At 49.2% G+C, this 21939-nt stretch overlaps 1 protein-coding gene across 4 annotated transcripts in view; it reads right to left on the reverse strand.

Annotated features, from left to right (window-relative positions):
• Positions 1-15741, reverse strand: part of SAMD4A (sterile alpha motif domain containing 4A) — a 107817-nt gene extending 92076 nt beyond the window's left edge. For all 4 annotated transcript variants that reach the window (XR_003987631.1, XR_003987630.1, XM_030451568.1 and 1 more), the window contains exons 1-2: positions 15681-15741; positions 14290-14497 (exon numbers count right to left, since the gene is read on the reverse strand). Coding sequence is in view for 2 of the 4 variants with exons in the window: in XM_030451568.1 (XP_030307428.1) it covers positions 14290-14497; positions 15681-15689 (217 nt within the window). In the remaining 2 variants the exon portion in view is untranslated. The remainder of the gene's footprint in view (positions 1-14289; positions 14498-15680) is intronic.
• Between the last annotated feature and the right edge of the window lie 6198 nt (positions 15742-21939).

Raw genomic sequence — 21939 nt, forward strand, 5'->3', positions numbered from 1 at the left:
CCTGGAAAGGAAATCCTGCAACATCACCTGTTTCTTAACAGCCCGATTAGCAGCTTTTAATCCTCCCTGCTAGATGTATTTTTAATCTCTTGCACATAATAAAGCAAATTAGGGTAATCGCATGGGTAAACTGAACCAACATAAGTCAGATTAAAATAAAAACCCCTCAGGTATGGTTTGCAGAGGCTGGCAACTGGTGAAGCTGAGGCTGAATGAAGCTCTGCAGGAATGGGCTGAAGAAGAAGTTGCCTTGCAGGGTGAGTGAGGAGCTCCATCATCCCTTTGACCACTGCTGATGGCTTCCAGCTTCTCCTCTGGTTCCCCTGTGAGAGATGATGCTGGGGTGACGGGTGGGCAACACCCTCCTGGATGAGCCCAGACTACTTGTGAAAACTGCTGTATGCACAGCAAGTTTGTTCTGTCCACAGAGTTACCCCTCCAGATTTACACCCAGGTGTAATTTACACTCCTTGTTTCAAGCCACCTTCTCATCCATCACCCAGAGGAGGCCCTGGAGCTGCTGGGAGGGCTGGAGCAGCTCTGCTCTGGAGCCAGGGCTGAGAGAGTTGGGGGTGTTGAGGCTGGAGAAGAGAAGGCTGCAATGGGGAGACCTTAGAGCACCTTCCAGTGCCTGAAGGGGCTCCAGGAAAGCTGGGGAGGGACTGGGGACAAGGGCAGGGAGGGATGGGATGAGGGGGAAGGGTTTCCATCTGCAAGAGGGGAGACTGAGATGAGATGTGAGGAAGGAATAGTTTGTTGTGAGGGTACTTGAGGTTTCCTGTGCCAGGTTTCCCAGAGAAGCTGTGGCTGCCCCCATCCCTGGCAGTGTTGAAGCCCAGGCTAGATGGCCTGGAAAAGCCCCAAAGTTATTTTTTATCTGTTTCACTGGTGAGCAAGACTTGCCAGCTGGAATGAAACCCAGCTAAAAGCATGGCTGACTTCAGCAGGGTTGTTCATCAAGCAGCACATTACTTCTCTCTTGTTCCCATCATCCCAGGTGGACAGGTTAAAGGGTGGAATTCAGCAGAGGGATCCAAGCTTGGCTGGTGGGTGTCTTTAGTTTGGAAAAGACTTAGTAAGGGATCTTGTAAGGCTTAGAAATACCCTAAAAGGGTGGGAGTCAGGAGGATGGGTCAGTCTTTTTCAGTGGTGGCCCAATGACAGGACAAGAGGGAATGGGCACAAAATGCATCACAGGAAGCTCTGTCTACACGTGAGGAGGAACTTCTGTACTTTGAGGGTAACACAGCACTGATGCAGGCTGCCCAGAGAGGTGGTGGAGTCTCCCATCTCTGGAGATATTCCAAACCAGATGGACACATCCTGTGCAACCTGCTCTGGGTGAACCATGCTCTGGTAAAGTGGGTTGGACTGGATCATCCCAGAGATCCTTTCCTAACTCCAACACTCTGGGATCTGCAGTGCTGGGAGAGACCAAAAAGGAAGCAGCATGTGAGCATCAGGATAGCCCTGCTTCTCCAATGCAGGACAGGGACAAGAACCTTGGAATGCAAGAAGTCATTAACAAGTGCTGACCTGTCTCCCCTTTTTGGGTTGGTTTGTTTGGGTTTTTTTACACTGAAAAAAACCCAAGCAAATAAAGTCACCCAGTGAAGGCACATTCTGCTGAGATGTTTGCTGCAGGAGATGCAAAGGGCAAAAAGGGCTGAGGAAAGCTGCACATGGATGCACAGTGATGCAAAGAGCTCTGCTAGGACTCAAACTGCAAGATAGGAATAAATAATTCAAGGAGAAAGAAGTTTTAGAAGGGCCCTGCATCAAGGTAAGCTAGGCACAAGCATTTCAGAGCTGGAGGTGGTTCTTTCCCACTTGCATAGCTAAGCCATGCATGGGATCCTTACTCTTGTACCAGATCTTCCTGCTCAGGCACAAGAACTTGCTGGAGTGGGATCTGGGGGGTCTGTGGGTGTCCAGGACCCCTGGGTATTACACACCAAGAATTATGGACCTCTCAATAGCACAAGCCTATTTCTATTTTAAAACCAGAAAGCAACCAGAAACTCAATCTAACATCCAGTTGGCTTCAGGAGGGATTTAAAGAACTTGGGCTTCTTCGTGCCTTAATCCCCCACCATCCTTCCCCATACCAACCAGTATTGACTTCTAACAATGCAAAAGCATCTGCCCACATTTTTGCAATTATTTCAGGCCCAGCAAAGAGCACCTCCCTTTTCTGTAGGGTTAAATCTAAAGAACAGTTTGCCAAAATGCTGAGAACACACGTTGAACAATAGCTCCTCTGATGAAATTCCTTCACTCCATAGAGAAACCAGTATCTCCAGCTGCTCTGGCTTGTCCAGAGAGATCTCGAGCATTCACCCTCTCCCATTAAAAAAAAAAAAAGGGGGGAAGGGGGGTGGAAATAATAAACACAATTACAAATCTGAAAGATTTGAGCAGGGCTCAGATAAAGCTAATGCAGAGCCTTGCAATTTAACCACAACACGAAAGTTTTATTTACTGCAACGTTTGCTTTGTGTGAAATACAAACCCAGGATGTCAGTGGAAGGAGGACAGGGCTGGCCACCTGTCCTGGGGACAGAGACTCCCTCTACTTCTCAGTACAGAGACCACTTTCAGCAGCCCATCACTTAGAATACTCATTCCTGTGGAATTTCATCAGTCATTTATAAAAGCTGGGTAGCCCAGTCAGGCAGCTGAATTACAGCAGCTATTATCCACGTATGCCTGAGTACAAGCAGACACCTCTTTTTATAAAGGCTCTCTGGCTGACCGAGATTTGACATGGGCTTACAAAAAGCATTCAGCATCAACTGACGCTTCAGAAGAATGTGATGAAAGGTTACTGAGCACAGCCTTGAGAAGACACCTTTACACAGCATAAGAGCTGCCATTAAAAGAATTCACGGCTGCTGCACCACTCTTTTAACCAAGCAGGTTTAAGTTAATTGGTTTCCTGAATAGTTGCACACCTTTGCCTCTTCTGGATCCATTAAAACGATTTATTGATTTTTTTACTAGACCAAATTCAAAGATATTTAGGATATTTTTTCCTTCTATCAGGCCTGTCTCCTCTCCTTTCAGACCTCCTAAGTCTCTGCTTTCCAAGCTGCTGTTTCTTGTGTGATGACTTTTGGGCTCACCCTCAGCCTGCAAGCCAGGAGCATGGATATTCCCACAAAAACCTTGGGACACACAGGTACTACCAGTGCAAAGGGATGGAGAAGGGAGAAGAAAAGCAGGTGGTAAGAAAAATCAATTTCTCACAGTTGGTTTTCTTTAGCACTAATAATCTCAGTGGCAACTGCTGATAACAGCAGGTAGCCAAGACCATGGCAAAAGTACAAATTCTGCTTTAAACTGACCTCTTCCCCAGGAGCAACACGTGCAAACGTACTGAGAAGGGCTCAGCTGGGTGTAAGAAGGCTTTAAGTGTGTGTATGTTCACATCAGCCTCCAAACTCCGTATAATACACCTGAAACAGGAGTGGCAATCTGCTGGGCACACAGATGGGACCCAGCTCCAATGGGGGCTCAAGGACTGCACTGTGCAGCCAGCACAAGCAATGGTAGGAAAGAGCTTCCTTACCCAGTTGCTATTTCTAGGCAAGGACCATCAAAAGCATCTTCCTTTGACTCCAAAAACATCTTCTGCTGCCAGCACCTTCTCCTCTTGCACCCACCCTCCCAACACTCAAATCCACGCACTCTGCCAAGAGAGAACCAAGTCCAGCCCAACTTTCCAGCTACAACTCCTTACAGGTGATGAAACATGCAGAGGCTGACACAACAGAGCAGCTGAGTGACTTCAAGCCATCCTCACAGCACCAACCTGAAGCTCTGGGAGGTTTCCCTGGTCCCCCTAAGGGGCTGCTGGGTGGGATCCCAGCATCAGGAAGGAGCCCTGTGCTGCTGAGTAAGTTGTTATGGTTACTGGAGGGTTTGTTGGTTTTTTTTTTTTTTCCCTCCTCTTTTAAAAAGAATTCTTATCAGTTTAACTAATACCACCAGTCAACACAATTCTTATCTAAAGGTCACTCAGGTAGTTATAATTCAACTTTACATTCACATTATCTGGAGGGAACAGCCTGGGGACTTGGTATTCTTTTTTTAATAATCCACTTCTTCAGAATTGTAAGACATTTTTTTTTTTTGGTAAAAAAACTAACAACAACTACCCAGAACAACACTGACCCCACAGGCAATTTGAACACATTGGGGAACACACTGAAAAAAGGGAGAAAAATCACACTGATGTTTGCTGCCCTGAGAAACAAGGGGAAATATCCCAACAGGCAAAACTACAAAAAACAGGGACATGCATGAACAGGGACCACAGCTGCTGCAGAAACACCATGTTCTGCCTGCAAATGTCAGATCAGGCAAGTTTCTACACAAGAGTTGTGGTTTTTTTCCTTTACATTTCTCTCCCAGTTTTCTTCCTTCTTGACTTCCCATGGCAGATGAGGGACCAAGGGAGAACAGAAAGTTTTTAAAAATTAAGACGACCCAATCTGTGATGTTCAGGGTTGGGTTTCTTTCTTTCAAAACACAGAAACAAGAAAAAACACAACAGAATGGAAAGCAAGTTTTAAAATGTTTCAAGCTAAGCCTGGCCAAGCCCTGTTTTATCCACCACCCACTCAATCACTTCTTTTAACAATTAAAACTCAACACATGCCCATACCCCAGCAGGCAACAGAGCATGGGCAAGGAGCAGAACAAAGTGGTTACAAGGCAGGCAGGTTTGGGGGTTGTCTGAAGTAAGTTTTACTTAAAAAAAAAAACAAACAAAACACATAGAGAAACCTGGGACAAATTACTTGCAAGGATCAGTAACAGAAAAGCTTTTTAAAGCACCCCTGTGCTTCCACTCCAGGGCTGCCTCAAGTGGAGCAAAAGCTGCTGGATCCTGCAGACACCACTCACAATATTAAACCTTACTTTAAGTAAAATAGCATTTTCAGGCACCATAGCTCAACATGCTGGGCCATGTGCACCTCCTGAAAATGTCAGGGAAGGTTTGCAGGGATCACAGCAGAAGGTGGCTCAGCCCTTGGTGCTCCCAAGCCATCAGCACCACCCATCCATGTCTTCCACACAGAGAAAGTCCCACGTTCACAACACAAAATGACCACAAGTTTGTTCAAGCAGGTAGCACATACAGCAAAAAGCTTTCTCCACCTCCTGGATTATTTTTATATAATGTCAAAAAAAGTTTTTCTCCTCTAGCTCAAGCACTGCAAATGCCCAGAAATCAATGCAAGGGCAGCAGGCAGAATTAATAGTAGCAAACACACATGGTTACCACCCAATCTCAAGAGATCAGAAGTCCACAGATTTCACCAGCAAGGAGGCAGAGCCCTCTCTGAGGCCAGGCAGGAGCTCCAAGCCCCAGGAAGCACAGATGAGGTTGCTGCACCCCACACATCTCTGTGAGCACACAGTCCCATCACAAAAAACATCACCAAAATCTTGGGTACACCCATGTCATGAAGTCACCATGTGCAAGTACCAGAAATAAAACTGTGAATTGTGAAACCTGGGTGGGGGAATGTGTTGTGTCCAGAGAAGGGAATGGAGCTGGGGAAGGGTATGGAGCAGAAGTCTCTGCCCCAGGAGCAGCTGAGGGAGCTGGGGTGTTGATCCTGGAGCAGAGGAGGCTGAGGGGAGACCTTCTGGCTCTCTGCAACCCCCTGAGAGGAGGTTGGGAGCCAGGCGGGGTTCGGGCTCTGCTCCCAAGGAACAAGGGATGGGCCAAGAGGAAAGAGCCTCAAGTTGTGGCAGGGGAGGTTTAGGTTGGAGCTGGGGAAGAATTTTCTCCCTGGCAGGGTTGTCAGGGCCTGGCCCAGGCTGCCCAGGGCAGGGCTGGAAGTCCCCATCATGCCTGGAGTGGTTTTCAGAAGCCCTGGAGATGTTGGATGAGGGACATGGGGCAGGGGTGGCCTTGGCAGTGGGCAGGTTAACAACTGGACTGGATGATCTTAAAGGCCTTTTCCAAACCAAAATGATTCTGTGATTCTATAAAATCCTTCCCTTAGGATCTGCTAAAGCCTTACACAGACACCTTGCCTCCTGCATGGAAAGGTCAGTAAGAAGCCCAATACCATCTGTCTCACACAGCCACCCCCACCTGGCACAAAGCAAACTGGGTTTGTTTCTCGCTCTGGATCTGGACTCCCCACCCCAACCAGGCTCATTCTCTCACCCAGAATCAGAGCAGACCAAACTGCACAACCATCACGGGATGAGCATGACTATCCCAAGCCCTCTGTTCCGGGAGAAAACACACAGCCTGCAATCCTCTGCCTGTAAAACTCCTTCCAAAAGAGCCAGCACCACCTTCTCCAACACAGAAACAATCCCAACCTTGTTTTGCTGGGATCCTGCCCCTCCACTCAACGCATCTGCTGCGGACGAGGAAGCGGCACGCCAGGCGAAAGTCCGGGGAACGGATCTGCTCGCTCCAACCTCAACTTTATTTGTCATTCCTGAAGCCAAGATGGAATCCACAGGCTTGGCTGTTTGCCACTGCCACAGTCACACTCAGCAGTGACCTCTGCAAATCTCTGGGGTCTCCCCTCTTTAGGGTCAGAGCATGCAAAACTAAACACATCAAGGTGTCCCTGCACCAGGGCCTGCAGCCCCTTTAAATGTCTCAGCAGGTCTTGTGCAACCAGGAGTTAGCAAATAAAGCAGTGCCCTTGTTTATTCAGGTGAAAAAGAGAGAAAATGCAAGGGGCATGTTGCACATCCAGAGATACATATGCACACCATGAGTCATGCTGGGGTCATCCCAGCTGGAACTCTTTGGTGCCAAACGCGCAGCTCCCAGGTTTCAGACAGGATTTGTGCTCAGCCGGGGCTCCTGCGCTCATTTGGCATCACCCAAAAAGTGGGCGAGATCAGGGGGGAACCACAAAGCAACAGCCCAGCAGCTGCTGGATCCACCAGCTTCCTCCACCCTTGGATGAATCCAGCCCCAAGGAGCTGTCAAGCTCTGGGTCTGAGGTTGGGATGCAGCAGCAGTGCAAGAGGTGCCCTTTCTCCACAGTTATCTGCCAGTAACATTAGACACAAGCACGAAGCTGGAGAGCTTACAGCACTGACGAATGCATCTTAAAATAAAGCAAGTGTTCCACATTAATTACTATTTCAGTTACTCACACTGACTGCAAACATAACTCCTGGTTTGAGGAAAAAAAAATACTTTCAGGAGCCACAAAATTCAGCTAAATAATAATAGTATTTTTGGTGGGGATGAGAAGAAGACAGACTGGGGCTCACAAAATTGCGAGGAAGATGAGAATTTGTACCACGATCCACTGGCGTCCTCAGAAACCTTCCAACAACTGCTTTAGGGAGACTTTGCAGGAAACTTTGGCTGAACCTGAGCATCAGCTGTTTTAAAAGCAACTGGCCCAAATGCAAACGTGTGACATATAAATGGTGAGACAGGCACACAGCAGCTCCACTCGGATGCTGAGGCCCAAGATGCCAAAGGACACAAACTGTGCAAAACAGTGATCCACCAGCAGGAGCCTGGGGTATGAGCAGAGTGCTTTGCCCATTCATCCATTTTATTCTCATTTGGAGATATGTTATTCATGAACTGGATTATTTTAGTTGATGGCTCTGTGTTGGTTCTGACTTAAAGCTAGATTTGGGCTTTTCTCATCAAGCCATACTTGATGGGTTGAGATTGCTGTACCCTGTGTGGTTCCTCCCTACACTCATAACCTTGGGGCAAAACTTAATCCCAACTACTTTTCCAATCACAAAGAGAAGGTATCAGTGCAGAAGCATAGCATTTGGATAGAAATCAAGGGACAACAACCTGTCCAGGCAGAAAACTCTGGACTCTGATCTGCGATAATGCTCAAACGCTTCTCTGCATCTTCTACGCACACTTCAGTGGTGGGGTTTTCACAGAACCCAGGCTGATTTGGGTTGGAAAGGACCTTAAAGATTCATTTTGTCCAACACCACCGGCAGGGACACTTCCCACCAGCCCAGGTTGCTCAAGTCCCCATCCAAACTGGGCTGAGACATCTGCCAGGGATGGGGCAGCCACAGCTTCTCTGGGCAATCTGTTCCACAGTCTCAGCACCCTCACACCAAACTATTTCTTCCTCACATCTCATCTCCATCTCCCCTTTTCAGTTTGAAACCCTTCCCCCTCATCCCATCCCCTCCCTGCTCTTGTCCCCAGTCCCTCCCCAGCTTTCCTGGAGCCCCTTCAGGCACTGGAAGGTGCTCTAAGGTCACCCATTGCAGCCTTCTCTTCACAGTCTGAACACCCCCAACTCTCTCAGCCTGGCTCCAGAGCCAGAGCTGCTCCCAGCCCTCCTGTTTTTCCCCAACTACAGTCACTGGGGGAATTAACCCCAAAATCAGGCATGCATTATATGAACAAAATGGCAGAAGGACACTGCAAAGCAAGGGTCTCTTTAGCAGAGAGCAGCCCACTCGTGGGCAAACCCTCTTGCACCTCATGATGCTCCAGGGAGCAAATCACACTGCTCTCATTAGCTAATTTTTTCCACCCTCTCTCCTGTTTTAAGCACTGCTACCTTAAAATACATAAATAAATACATAAATAAAGCAGCTTTCCCCCAGCAAGCTCCACAAGCACCCTAGCCACCCAAATGACCTGACCCTTGCTAGCTCCTGCCCCACAGAGCAAAACCTGGACCATTAGGTACTGCTGGTGTCTGGGGAATGAGCCAACAGAGAGCTTCTCCTCCTCCTCCAACTGCAAGGGAGTGCCAGGAACCACCAGGGAAGGTGTTGTTGGCAAATAAGAGAAAACAAAGAGTCAACTGCAAGCCCAGGGGTGTCTCCTCTAAGTCCCATCAGCAGGGGGAAGAGGAGAGCCCAGAGGAACCTTCTTCACACCGTGCCACAGACCTGCCTCCAGCCAGGGTTGGTGCAAGCCAAATGTTGGCCTGCACTGAATCTCACTGCTACTCTGAAAAGCATCCATAAAAATAAAAATATCTTTGAATGGCAAGAGTACTGGGCCTTGTTTCAATCCCCTGGCTAACATCACTCCTCCCCTTGCTGCTCTCCAAAAAACCCAGCACAGATAGCTTTTAGCCCTCAGGTTAGCAAACAAAACCTGGGCGAGATGCATGGCAGCAGCTCAAGCAAGAGCACGCAGATTAAAAGAAACCAATGTCCAACAGCTCAGCAGATCTCACCCTTGAAGAGTCCCAGCTCATGTTTTTTAATGAGCAGAGCTGGCAAGGCTGCTCATACCCCCCCTCAGGGCAGTGATGAGTGGAGGGACCACAGGATGCCAAAACTTCAAACTTCCCATCACTCCCAGAGCTCAGCATTGCAATGGCAAACCCAAGAAAAATTAAATTAAAATTAAATATCAAGAAACTATCTACAAGCTGGGCACTGGGATGAGTTTGCATCTATGGGGGTCACTGTGAAACTTGCACAGGGGAGGAGTGGCAGCTTCCTGATGAGTTGGGAGGCCACGGTGGCAGTAACAGTCATTGGGCTGGAGCCACAAGAACTTTAGGATCTGAGGTGAGGTCTGCAGGGTGGGGAATACCTTTTAGCCAGCTGGTAAAGTAAAGGGAAAATAAAAACAAATGATCCAGAACCACACAAGCCCTTCTTTGAGCTGGTGCACCTTTGTGCTTGGCTGTTTTTTCCAGCTGCATCACTTGGTCTAATTAAAGACATGACAGCTCCCTGCAACCCTTGCCTCTTTCTCCAGCCAGTTCTTCCCAGGACAAGAAATCTAGGTCATTCTGATGTTCCCATTGTGATACTTGACAGCCTGCTGAAATCAAATAAAGATTTTGGCCTTCACATGTGAAGTAGTTAATGTCCTGTGCACGGAGCAAAGGAAGCTTGTTGTCCTTCCAAGACCACAAGATTTCAAGCTGTCTCTCCACTGCCCTCAGTGTAGCAGGGTGCTCGGATGCCTGCAGGACCCACAGGAGCCTTTGGGCATCTCTGTTGACCAGATGAGACTGCAGGAGTGAGGAACCACAGCACCTGAGAAGCTGGTGGAATGGGATGTGGGACTACTACTCCAGAAAAAAACCTCAGTGACAACTCTGGCCACCAGAGAGGGGATACCTGAGCAGGTGGGAGCTGAAGCATATCCTGCACTCAACACCAAAGGCCTCCAGTGTGCATTCCATGGATACAGCAGCCCCCATCTCCTCATGGGATCTATACCCCACAGAGCAGCTATACCTGGCAAGCCCTGGTGTCTCAGCCCCAGCCAGCTGGCCCAGGCACACCAGAGGTCCTGCTCCCACCACAGGGCACATCCCACTTCTTCTGCCTGACCTTTACTGGCAGCTGGAAGGAGGTCGCCCTGTCCTGACAGCTCTGAGCAGCTGGGACTGCAGTCACCCAGCAAGGCCAGGCTGGAAGGAAGGAAGGAAGTTATAGCAGGCTTTTAAATAGCACTATGGAATACCTGAAACTTCTATTTCTGAGCATGGATAATATGGTTTCCATATTCTTCTCCACGCACCAAATGCCAACCCATTTGTGCTCTAACTCAGCTCTGAGACACATTCTTCACCAGTTAAAACCACTGAAGGTCAGTGAGCCTCCTTATAGCCACCATGTAGGTAGGATAACCACCAGCTGTATGCTTCACCTAACCTATAGGTTTCTTGTTGTGTTTGCTTCTCACTTCTATTTTATCTTCTACCATCAAGCAATAGGCTTAAACACACTCTGGATGGTCTTGCAGGCCCTGCACCACATGCACCCACATCTCCAGCCTGCTAGGAGACACCCATGTAGCTTTCTGCAAGATGTCTCTCTCATCTGAGGTGGGCAGTGGGGTTATATATCCCACCCCTCCATGCTTGAGCAGGTATTTCTAGAGCCACTGAAGCAGGAGAGGTTCCTCAGGGCTTTCTGAGTGTCACACGTGGCTGTACACAGCAGAGCCCCATTAGTACTGCAGTCCAAACAAAGAGGGCTTGGCTGTCATGATCAAAAATACCCTCAACACTTGGAAAAAAATTAAGATAGAACTCCTGTATAATAAATATACTTGCTTCTTCATGTGAGTTAATAAGTTGAAAAAGAGTTGTTATTCTTGCTTGAGGTTTTCCCACCTCATCTGCCATCCAGCAGACTTTTGGAGCCTACCAGGCAAAAATGAACCTGAACACCTTTGCTGGTAGGAGCTTTCCTCCATGTCTGACCCACACATCCAACAGCTCATGAGCCCAGCTCCACCAGCCAGTGAGGATTTCAGGCTCCCTTCTCCCTCTGGACCTCTCCTCATCTCACTTGTTAGTGATGAAGTTCCCAAGGATGATGCCCATCCACCAACAAACACAGCAGGGCAGCCACTTCCTTCTAGCAGCTGTGACCTAGGAGTAATGTTCAAGTTTTTCCACTTCTTCAAGAAGTTTGGGGCAAGCAACAGGTCCTGCTCCCACAAACCAAATCCTTTCTCATGAGGAGCCACCACTGAAGTCAACTTGGACATTAGACCAGCACGTTGCATTCAGACCAGCATTGCTTAACTCCTGGCTTACTACACTGTGACTTACAGCCACCTCCTACACCCCATTTAAACTGTGCACCCATTGCCCCAAACCCCTTGCAGACCACCAATGCCACATCCCCAACATCAACAAGGATGCTGGTAGGACACCTACAAGCAGGAAACCACTGTTTCCAAGACACCAAATGCCCAAAAAACACACCAGGAGCCACCTCAGCCCCAGCCTGGGAAGGAATGAAGCCCAAATTAGTTAAGCAAACAACAGGATTTAGACACTGAGGAGTAACACAAGGTTAGATGATGACACTGCTTTTCAGAAGAACTTGGTGTGATTCCACTGCCAGGCAAGAGACAAATGGCTGCCTGTGAAATGGACACTGAACAGAAGCAATTTAAAAAAAGAGAGGTAGTTTTATGAAGCAGACAGTGTTAACATTGGAGACCAAAAGCTATTTCCCAGTAGTTCTTGGTTACAAACCTCAGCTGCCCTTCCCTCCCCACCACAATGGGATTGCCAAGCTTGTAAAAACACGTGTCCTGCTCCATGGGATGCATAGAAGTGCCCACCTCCTGGGAGAGCCATATGGAGGGGTGTTTGGCAAGAAAGAACTCAATGGATCCAGGTTTTGCTGTCGCAGTTACAAATGCCCTGGAGGAACAACTCATTTTTGGAAGAAACGTCAGGGAAAGCACGAGCAGCTCCCCAAAGGGACAGGCAGGAGGCTGGATGCCAAGTTTTGCTCACAGGAGAAATCCTCGTGCCAAGCAAGGTCAATGGGATTACAGGGGCAAGCAGGGATTGCTCGCACGAGTAGAGATGGGAAGGGCCCAACTCCTGCTTTCCACCCTGCTTTCCATCAAGCCAATGCCCCCACACTGCCTTTGCATCTGGGAAGACTTTGAAACACTTTTTTTTCCTGTTATAATTCGCCTTTTCTGTGGTCAGGAGTTAGATCACCCCCTCCCTCTCCTCTCATTAGATTAACCAACCACAGGGACATAGCTACCACCAGGAATTCCATCTGAACGAGAAACTGCGGCACTGATTTAAAAAAAAATAAAAATTAAATTAAATTAAAAATGTGTCACAGCAGGAATCACAGCAAGCCCTTGCTACACCCGACACGGGAGGCTGCACATTCATCCCGGAGTAGCTGAGTTTGGAGCAAACTCCCTCCCTATCCCCATCCATTCCCCCCCCCCCCCGGGGGCCTCCCCACCCAACTGGCTGAGGTTGGGCCCTTCAGCTGTTTATAAAAGCTGCAGTTATTGCACTCAGCAGCATTCCTCCCTTCTCATTCCTGCGAGCTATATAAGGGAACAGCCAATTCCAAGCCTGCTCCCCCCACCGCCAGCCCCGATCCCTTCGCTCCGGAGCAGCCCCGGGGCTGGGTTTCCTGCAGAAGAACCAAAATCCCATGTTCCTCGATGGAAGACTGCAGTGTTGGGCTGGACCTTGTCATCAAATGGCAGCACAAGCAGCTGCCAAATCCTGCCGGCTCGGTGCTCTAATAGGGAACAGCTGGAAAAAGGACCCTGCATTCCTCCCGCCCCGGCAACACTGGGGGCTCTGTTCGGGATCCGGCCGCCTCCAGCCCACAAGGTTTCCAGCCAGCCCAAAACGTTGCTCCCCAGCACTGCTCTGACATGCACAACCCAAAAAAGCAAAAGCTCCTGGACACCCCCTTGGGATTTTATCTAAATGGGATGCTTTTTTGTTTTGTGGCTTTTTTTTCCCCTGCACTTTTTTTCTCTCTTTTAGTTGTTTTTCCAAGGGACACAGAATGCTGCAACTTTTTTTTTTTTTTTCCCTTGTCTACTTGCACTCTGTATTTCAGAAACTCTGCTTACAACCAACTTGCACCTCAACGTATATCCACACGTACACACTTGGGAACAGACCTGTTTGTGATGCACAAACCCCACTAAAGAAATACATTAATGCACAGCACAACTCGCACATGGCTCATCCTGCTCTGCCTCCATTTAGTTCTGTGGAGTTGAGTAACTTGTAGTTATGTCTAAATAACACTAAAAATCAGACTTTTGCAGCCCTGCACATTTTCTGCAATGCCTCCTCCTCTCAATGCTCAGTAACACAAAACAGGCTACTCATATTTTCTTAGAGCTCCACTGAAACACAAGGGGGTATTCAGAGCTGCAGGGGAAAAAAAAAAAATGCGTCCAAACAGGATCTGAATGATGAAATAGGAATTGCCACATTTTTATTATTTTTGTTTTAAAGAAAAAAAAAAAAAAAAAGGATAAATCAGCTCAGTCAGACTTTTAAAAAAAAATAACAGTTTTTCTAAGGTAGTGACGGGCTGGTTCTGCATGTTGCAGAAAGCAAAGCCAAGCCACGTTGTCCAAAAAGAAGCCTAGAAAATCCAGACTCTACGTGACCTGACTTACTTATTTCACAGGAAACTGCATGGAAGGAGGAAGGGGAGGGAGAGGGGGGGGGAGGGAGGGAGAGAGGAAAAAAAAAAAAAAAGAAAAAGAAGAAAACCACCAATCATTCATGCTACCGTAGTTACGCCATGCCATAGACCAGAGTAGTTTGCTGTGAAAAATCAAACTGAAATAAGCCATCACCCGTTTGAAAAATAAAAGATGAGAAGCTGTTCAAGGCAACGGAGCCACGAAGTGGGTTTTATGTTGTGTTTTTGCCGTTTTATTTTATTTTTTTTTTAATTCTGCCTGCATTAGAGCATCCATCGGCCGAGGTTTGCAGCAACAAAAATAAATAAATAAACAGGAAAAATAAAAAATAAAATAAAAAAAAAGACTAAACCACTCACCGGGGTTGTTGGCTCCCCTTCGAGGATGTGGAGCTCGGTGCAGTCTGCCAGGGAGTGCTCCAGGCAGAGCTGGAGGAAACGAGCCTGGGTCCGGCTGACGCGTTTCAGCAGGGAGAGCAACGCAACAGTCTGCTCGCACTCGTTCCAGCCCTTGAACCATCCGGCCAACACGCCGACCTGGTCTCGAAACATCATGGTGAAGACACCTCTGCGGAGGGGAGGTGGGGAGAGGGGAGGGGGGAGAAAAATAAATAACCGGGAAAGCCTTCCCCCGACTCTGCTTCCTCCCCTAGGTTTTTTAGGTCAGGAATAATAATAATTTAAATATATATATATATTTAAAAAAATAAAATGAAATGGAAGAAAGAGGAAAAAAAAAAATAATCTCCTTTGCAGTAAAAAGGGTGGGTTTTTGGTTTGGACGCAGCTGGGGTTGGGCTTTGCTCCCTCTCTTCTGGTTTGGGTGCAGTGCTGGAGTCCCTGACGGCGACACGGCGGGGAGGGAAAGAGGGAGGGAGGGAGGAGGCGGAGGTGTTGGAGAAGGGGGGGGCAAAAAAAAAATTAAAAAAAAATAACAAGGCCGAAAAAAAAAAAAAAAGCCAACAACCCCAAACAACCCAAAAAAAAACCCAAAAAAAGGAAAACCCCAGCGTGCGGGCTGCCCCCAGGCAGGAGGCGGAGGGAGGGGGCGGCGGGGGCTGCTCCTGCCGGCGGGGCCTCACACCTGGAAGACAGAAGGGGGGGGTCAGGGGGGAGGAGGAAGGTTCTTCCTCACACCCCCCCTCCTCCCCCGATCTCCGGCACCCTCCAGGCTAAGGGGAGCCCCCCGCCCCCCCCTCTCCAAGCACCCTCCAGCGCTGCACCCAGCACCCCCCAATGTTGGGGTGGGTTGGGGGGGGGAGTGGGGTTGGTGGTCCCCCCCCCCCTCACGCATGGCGCTCCCTGAGGTGGGGGGGGGGGGGGGAAGAAAGGAGGGAACTCCCCTCCCACAGCACCCCAGGCATGGGGGAACCCCCCCCCCAAAAAAAAAAAAAAAAAAAAAAAAAAAGAATAAAAAGCATCCAAGCACCACAGGACACAACACAGAGCAGCGATAGGAACACGACACCAACAACAACCCCTCCGTACGTCAGGGACACAAACAACCCCCCCAAAACACCACAGGGAGGAGGAGAGGAGGGGGGGGGGGGAAGGAAGGAAAATCCCCCCCCCGCAACAACCTTATGGGGGGGGGGGGGGGAGGGGTAAAGACCCTCTTGAATGCATCCAACCCCGCAAAGCCAAAAGGAAGAGGGAGGATTGAGGGGGAGGGGGCGGGGGGGACACGACAGCGAGTGCTTCTTCCCCCCTCCCCCCAAAAAAACCATACAGCCCACCCCAAAGTTACTCACCTGACTCATACCGGCCCCAGGGGGGGGGGGGGTGGTGAGTGTGCGGGGGAGGAGGAGGAGGGAAGGGGGGGGGGGGGCGTCAGCGCGGTGTGTGGTGAGGAGGGTGCGGGGGGGGCCGTGCCATGGCGGGGAAAGGGAGGGGAAGGGGGAAAGGGAAAGGAGGGGAAAAGGGGAGAAGGGATGGAGGGGTGGGGGGGGGGGGGGGGAAGGGGGATTTGGGGAGGGAAAAAAAAAAAAAGGGGGGGAAGGGGGGGGTGCGCGGGGCGCGAGCGGCGGCGGCGGCCCGGCGGTGCGAGACTGAGCCCAGCGCCGCGCCGAACCCCCGCTCCCCACCACATGCCGTCATTTGCATAGCGGTGACGTCATAAGGGGCGGGGCGTGGGGGGCGGGGCGTGGGTCGTGTTTTGCCGGGGGAGTGGGGGGGTGTGGATCGCGTCCCCCACTCCAGACTCCCCCCTGCAGGGTTGCGGATCTGTTGCGACCCCTTCACCCCCCCCAAATTAATTCTTTTTTGAGGGGTTGGAGAAGAGTCCACGAAGTCATTGCCCCCCCCCCACGAAGGAAAATAAAAAAATAAAAAAATCTGCGGGTTTCCCGCTGGAGGAAACCACCATCTAGTGGATTGCAGGGTAATGGCAGGGTTGGGTTTTTTTTTTTTTTTTTTGGGGGGGGGGGGAAATACTACTTTCTGCTCCGCTAAGTACCGGGAAAAAGGGATTTTAGAAATTATTGTTTATAAATTGATTATGGCTTTCGTTCCCTTTCCTTTTCCTTCTTTTCCTTTCCCTTTCCTTTCCCTTTTCCTTCTTTTTCTTTCCCTTTCCTTTCCTTTCCTTTCCTTTCCTTCCCTTCCCCTTCCCTTCCTTTCCTTTCCCTTTCCTTTCCTTTCCTTTCCTTCCTTTCCTTTCCTTTCCTTTCCTTTCCTTTCCTTTCCTTCCCCTTCCCTTTCCTTTCCTTTCCTTTCCTTTCCTTTCCTTTCCTTTCCTTTCCTTTCCTTTCCTCTTTCCTTTCCTTTCCTCTTTCCTTTCCTTTCCTCTTTCCTTTCCTTTCCTCTTTCCTTTCCTTTCCTCTTTCCTTTCCTTTCCTCTTTCCTTTCCTTTCCTCTTTCCTTTCCTTTCCTCTTTCCTTTCCTTTCCCCTTCCCTTTTCCTTTCCTCCCCTTCCCTTTTCCTTTCCTCCCCTTCCCTTCCCCTTTCCCTTCCTTTCTTTTCCTTTTTTATTTTTTTTTACTTTTTTTTTTTTTCCTCTTTTTTTTTTTCCCCCTGGTGTGCAAGGGAGGAGCGATACACACATGTCCCAAGAAAGGAAAAAGGGAGGCAGCCAGACACCCCAGCTCAAGGGGTTTGCAAAGATCCAGCAGAATCCAACACCTGGAGAAGCATCCCTAAGGTGGGAAGGGTGTTTATTGGGTGCAGCCAAGGCCCATCCTCGTGCTGCGGGGACAAGTGCCACCAGTGCCTTTGCAGCAAGGTCCTCCTCACTTTGCAGGTGAGGTGTCAGGAGATGGTGAGGGAAGGGAGATGTGAGGAGATCGTGGCAAACCTGGAAAAGCCTTTCATGGGTGGATCCACTCCCTGAAAGCACTGGTGTGCCTGGGTGGGTGCTGGAGAAAAACAAACTCGGGGTTTGTGGCCCCACTTTGGCTTTAAAAAGTCCATTTTTTGGGGGGGGGGGAAATAAGTAGTGAGGAGACAAAGGGTGCCTGAAGCCACTGGGATCACCTGGTGCTGTGTGCAGGAGCATCAGTCCTGCAGTAGGACTTGAGATCATAGAATCATAGAATCACAGAATTGGCTGGGTTGGAAGGGACCTCAGAGATCATCAAGTCCAACCCTTGATCCACTCCCACTGCAGTTCCCAGCCCATGGCACTCAGTGCCACATCCAGGCTCTTTGGAAAGATCTCCAGACACGGAGAATCCACTACTTCCCTGGGCAGCCCATTCCAATGCCTGATCACCCTCTCCAGAAAGAAATTCTTTCTCATCTCCAACCTAAACCTCCCCTGGCACAACTTGAGACCCTGCCCTCTTGTCTTGCTGAGAGTTGCCTGGGAAAAGAGCCCAACCCCCCCCTGGCTCCAACCTCCTTTCAGGGAGTTGGAGAGAGTGATGAGGTCTCCCCTGAGCCTCCTCTTCTCCAGCCTCAACACCCCCAGCTCCCTCAGCCTCTCCTCATAGGGTCTGTGCTGAGGATCACCACGAGGCTTCCAGCAGCTCCTCTACATCAAGAACAAATGGTCCACATGCAACCCCCCAGCTCACGAGTTCACACGTAACATGTTTTACCTGTCCAGACATCTGGTGTCCAGCTCAACAAACAGGAGTTCTCTCAGCCATCTGTCTCATCCTCCGGCTCCATCCCAATAAATGGCCCCTCCGAGAGCCCTTTTCCCCTCACCTGGAGGCTGACACTGCTCCCACCATCCCCATGTCCAGCGGGATGGGCTGTGGAGCCACAGGGATGCACTGGTGTGGGATGTCTTACACAGGAAACATCAGCGTGCACAACACCAGGAGCTCCAGGCTGTGTTCATGGTGCTGATTTAAGGGTTGCCAAGCTGGCTTTGCCTGATAACACCTCTCAGGTTTTGCATTGTATAGAATCATAGGATTGTCAGGGATGGAAGGGACCTTAAAGCTCACCCAGTCCCACCCCCTGCATGGTGGCCAGGGACACTTCCCACCAGATCAGGTTGCTCACAGCCTCATCCAGCCTTAAAAACTTCCAGGGCTGGGGCTTCCACCACCTCCATGGGCAGCCTGTTCCTTCACCACCCTCATGGTGAAGAACTTTTTCTAACATCTAATCTGAATCTACCTCCCACCTCTAGTTTTAATCCACCCCCCCTAGTCCTAACACTACCTGGGATCCTCAAGAACCCCTCCCCAGCTTTCTTGTAGCCCCTTTGAGGCCACACAAGGCTTCTCCAAACTGAATAACCCCAACTCTCTCAGTCTGGCTTCATAGCAGAGGTGCTCCAGCCCTCTGAACATCCTCATTGCACGTCCTTTTGCACATCTAAAGGTAACAGAAGCCACTGGATGAGTATTTAGGGCTGAAGCATCAAATGCAGCACTCCACGAGGCTGGGTGGGTTGGTGAGAGATGTGTCCCCATCATGCAGAGAAAGTTATGAATAAGCCAAAGCCACAGATTCTGTCAAGAACAAACCTGATAATAAATAAAACAATAACAAACAAACCTGATTCTTGACATCAAGAACAAACCTGATAATAAACCCCAAAATATTCATCTGTCACTCAGGCAATTACAAGCATCTATTGCCTGTGGCACCCCCAGGAAGCAGACACAGAGGAGATCCTGACCCGACTGCAGACACTGGGATGTTTGGAGGTTTCTATGGTGATTATAAAAATAAACCTGCAGCCTGAGGAAGAAATACCCAGTGCATCACGAGATCCACTGTGGAGTGGGTGCCTGTGCAGATCAGTGCAAGAGAAGGATCTCCAAGCTGATCAGCTGTGGTGAGGGGACCCATCAGCATCTCCATGGTGAAGGAAGTTCCACCTCAATATGCACAGAAACTTCTTTACTGCAAGGGTGAGGGAGCACAGGCTGCCCAGAGAGGTTCTAGAGTCTCCTCTGGAGCCTTTCCAACCCCCCTGGATGTGTTCTGTGTGTCCTGCCCTGGGGGATCCTGCTGGGGGATCCAACCAGGGGGTTGGACTCAATGAGTTGGAAGTCCCTTCCAACTCCTAACATTCCCTGATTCTATGAACTCTCTTCCCCAAGGATGGAGCATCCAATGTGCAGATGCTGTGTCCTGGGAGCAGATACACCCCAGCCAAAGGGAGAAGCAGGATAATTCTGTTTTATATGACAATTCCTGGCTGACCTCCACTGCCAGTATGGTGGGGTGGCTCAGCAGAGCAATACTGAGGCACCACCTACAATTTTGTTTATCACTTCAGAGCAAAAACAAGAGGCCTGTGGTAATATTAGCCAAGCAGGTGGTCTGAGCAAATTAGTGAATCTTAAGGATTCAGGAGTTGGAAGGAAGCAGTTGCTCATCTCAGTGGAAGCCAGCCCATAACATACTTAGCTGAAGGAGGGATGAGTATATCCACCAGCACACAACAGCCCAGCTTTCCTAGCTCATTAACCCCCAGAATTAGTGAAAATACCATGGTAGGCAGGCTGAGATAATTACATCTCTTCCATTTGTTCCTAAACAGAGTGAGAATTGGCCACTGGGATGTGGGAACTGGCCACTGGGATGCTAGAGTTTTCCTTACCTTGGGTGGTGGAGCTGTGCAATTCATAGAAATAAGTTCTGCCAAATACAAACACACACACAAAGAAGAAACATAAGTAAAAATAAAAAGTAAATGATAAAAATTATAAAATGATAAAACCTCCAAACAGGAGGCAGCAGATAAAAATTTATATTTAAATTCAACTCTCCTGTGCCCAGCCTGGGGTTCAAGGCTGACCTTGGGTCTGAATCCACCATGAAAGCAGTAGTGATCTTCCAAGGTTTTTCCTACATAAGTCTACATGAGACTGGAACACAGGTTTCTTCTGCACTGAAGAAAATAGAATTCCTGGCCCTGGAATACCTCACCTGGCTCTACAGACACCACAGTTTGCTGGAACTGTTTTGGGTCAGTGTGAAACACTCAACTTCTGGCCTTCATGCATGACCCTGCCACACAGATCCATTTGCAGTCTGGATGCCCAAGCTCTCCTTCTTGAGCCCTGTTAGTGGTAAATAAGCTGTTGCAGCCTAAATCCTCATGAACACAGCATGTGTGGACTGGGAAATACTGGTTAGCATGGAAAATGCTGCTCGTGTTAGGTTTGTTTAGGGGTTGCCTCAAGCAGACCCCACTCCATCACTGAGAACACCTCCAAGTTGTGCTGTGAGTGCACTGGCATCTGCTTCTCCAGCACCATCAGCTCTGCCCTGAGCTGGCTCACAGGGACTCCAGGGACACAGAAGCAACAAAATAAATCAGCTTAACTAATGGTTCTGAAAAAATCACCCCTTGCATATGTCACAGGCTGTTCTTCTGGCCACTGACACACAGAATGGGTGATGAGAAGGAGCTGAGGTGGAAGAAGACGCAGAGGATTTATTTAACCAGGGGAGCAGTAATTTTCATTGGGCTCTTCCAGTTTCAAATAGCCCCTGGGATGTAAGGGGCAAAACCTCCTCATCCCATCAGCAGCAAATGAAGATTTGCAGGATTTATCCTTGCAAAACTGAGACCACTGCGTGTGTTGTGGCCAAAACCTGACTCAAACCCTGCTGGGCCTTCAGGGCAGCCTGGTTATTTGGTGTGGTGGTTTGAGGCATGTCCTGCCCCATCCCAGCCCCTCCAACCAGACATCAGCACAAGCACAGAGCACAGGTCCAGCTCACACCTCAGATGGGTCTTCAGCAAGATGTCTAAGAAGCTTTGGGCCCCTCACTAACACCCCATAAATGCCTGCTGGTTAGGTAGGTCCCTGGATGGCTGTATCCCATAGCCTCACATCATGTTTACCTACAACACTCAGATTTTTCAAACCATTTCCAGCCTGCAATGAAAGCAGCTGCTTGTAGGACTTGGAGCTGACTGAGGCTGCGTTGCGAGCAGATGGCCCTGATGAAAAAAGAAGCTGATCCCCAAGGAGGCACCATTCAACAGAGCTGCTCGACTCCCTGGCTCCAGCAGCTCCAAGACAGGCTTGGAGATGTGCATTAGCACTCAGTATTGAGGAAATTACTTCCCTAACTATCCCTTTCAAGCAATTAGCTTCGGAAGCCTGGTTCCAACTCAAGACATGTCAGCAGCACTGATGCTATGGCAGTTACTAACAATGAACATTGCCTGGTGCTGACAAAGTGATGGTAATGTAAAGAAAATTTCCTTAAAGGAGAGTGGAAGAGTTGCCAGGTTGGGTGAGGTTTTTGATGTAGCCAGGATGCTACATGGGGTGGAGGAAAACCTTCATACTTTCACCAGGTGAAATGGCAGAGGATCTAAGCATGAAAGGCAAACGTAAGGGGAAACTGCTCACCTTGATTCTCCTGCCCCCAAACATGCAGATTCCATCAAAGCCCACACAAGTCACACCTAGGACTGCAGGCAGAACAAGTGTATGTCCACACAGCTAGAAATGATCTACTAAGACCTATTCTGCTTTTTTTTTTTTTTTTTGAGTCCTCTGAGCATGTTACAAGAAGAGCCAAGAAAGGGAAAAGCTGTGAAACTTGGCATGAGCTGGAGAAAGAGGTACTGTGTACTTCAGA

Source organism: Calypte anna, chromosome 5A (assembly GCF_003957555.1).
Source record: "Calypte anna isolate BGI_N300 chromosome 5A, bCalAnn1_v1.p, whole genome shotgun sequence".
Lineage (NCBI taxonomy): Eukaryota > Metazoa > Chordata > Aves > Apodiformes > Trochilidae > Calypte > Calypte anna.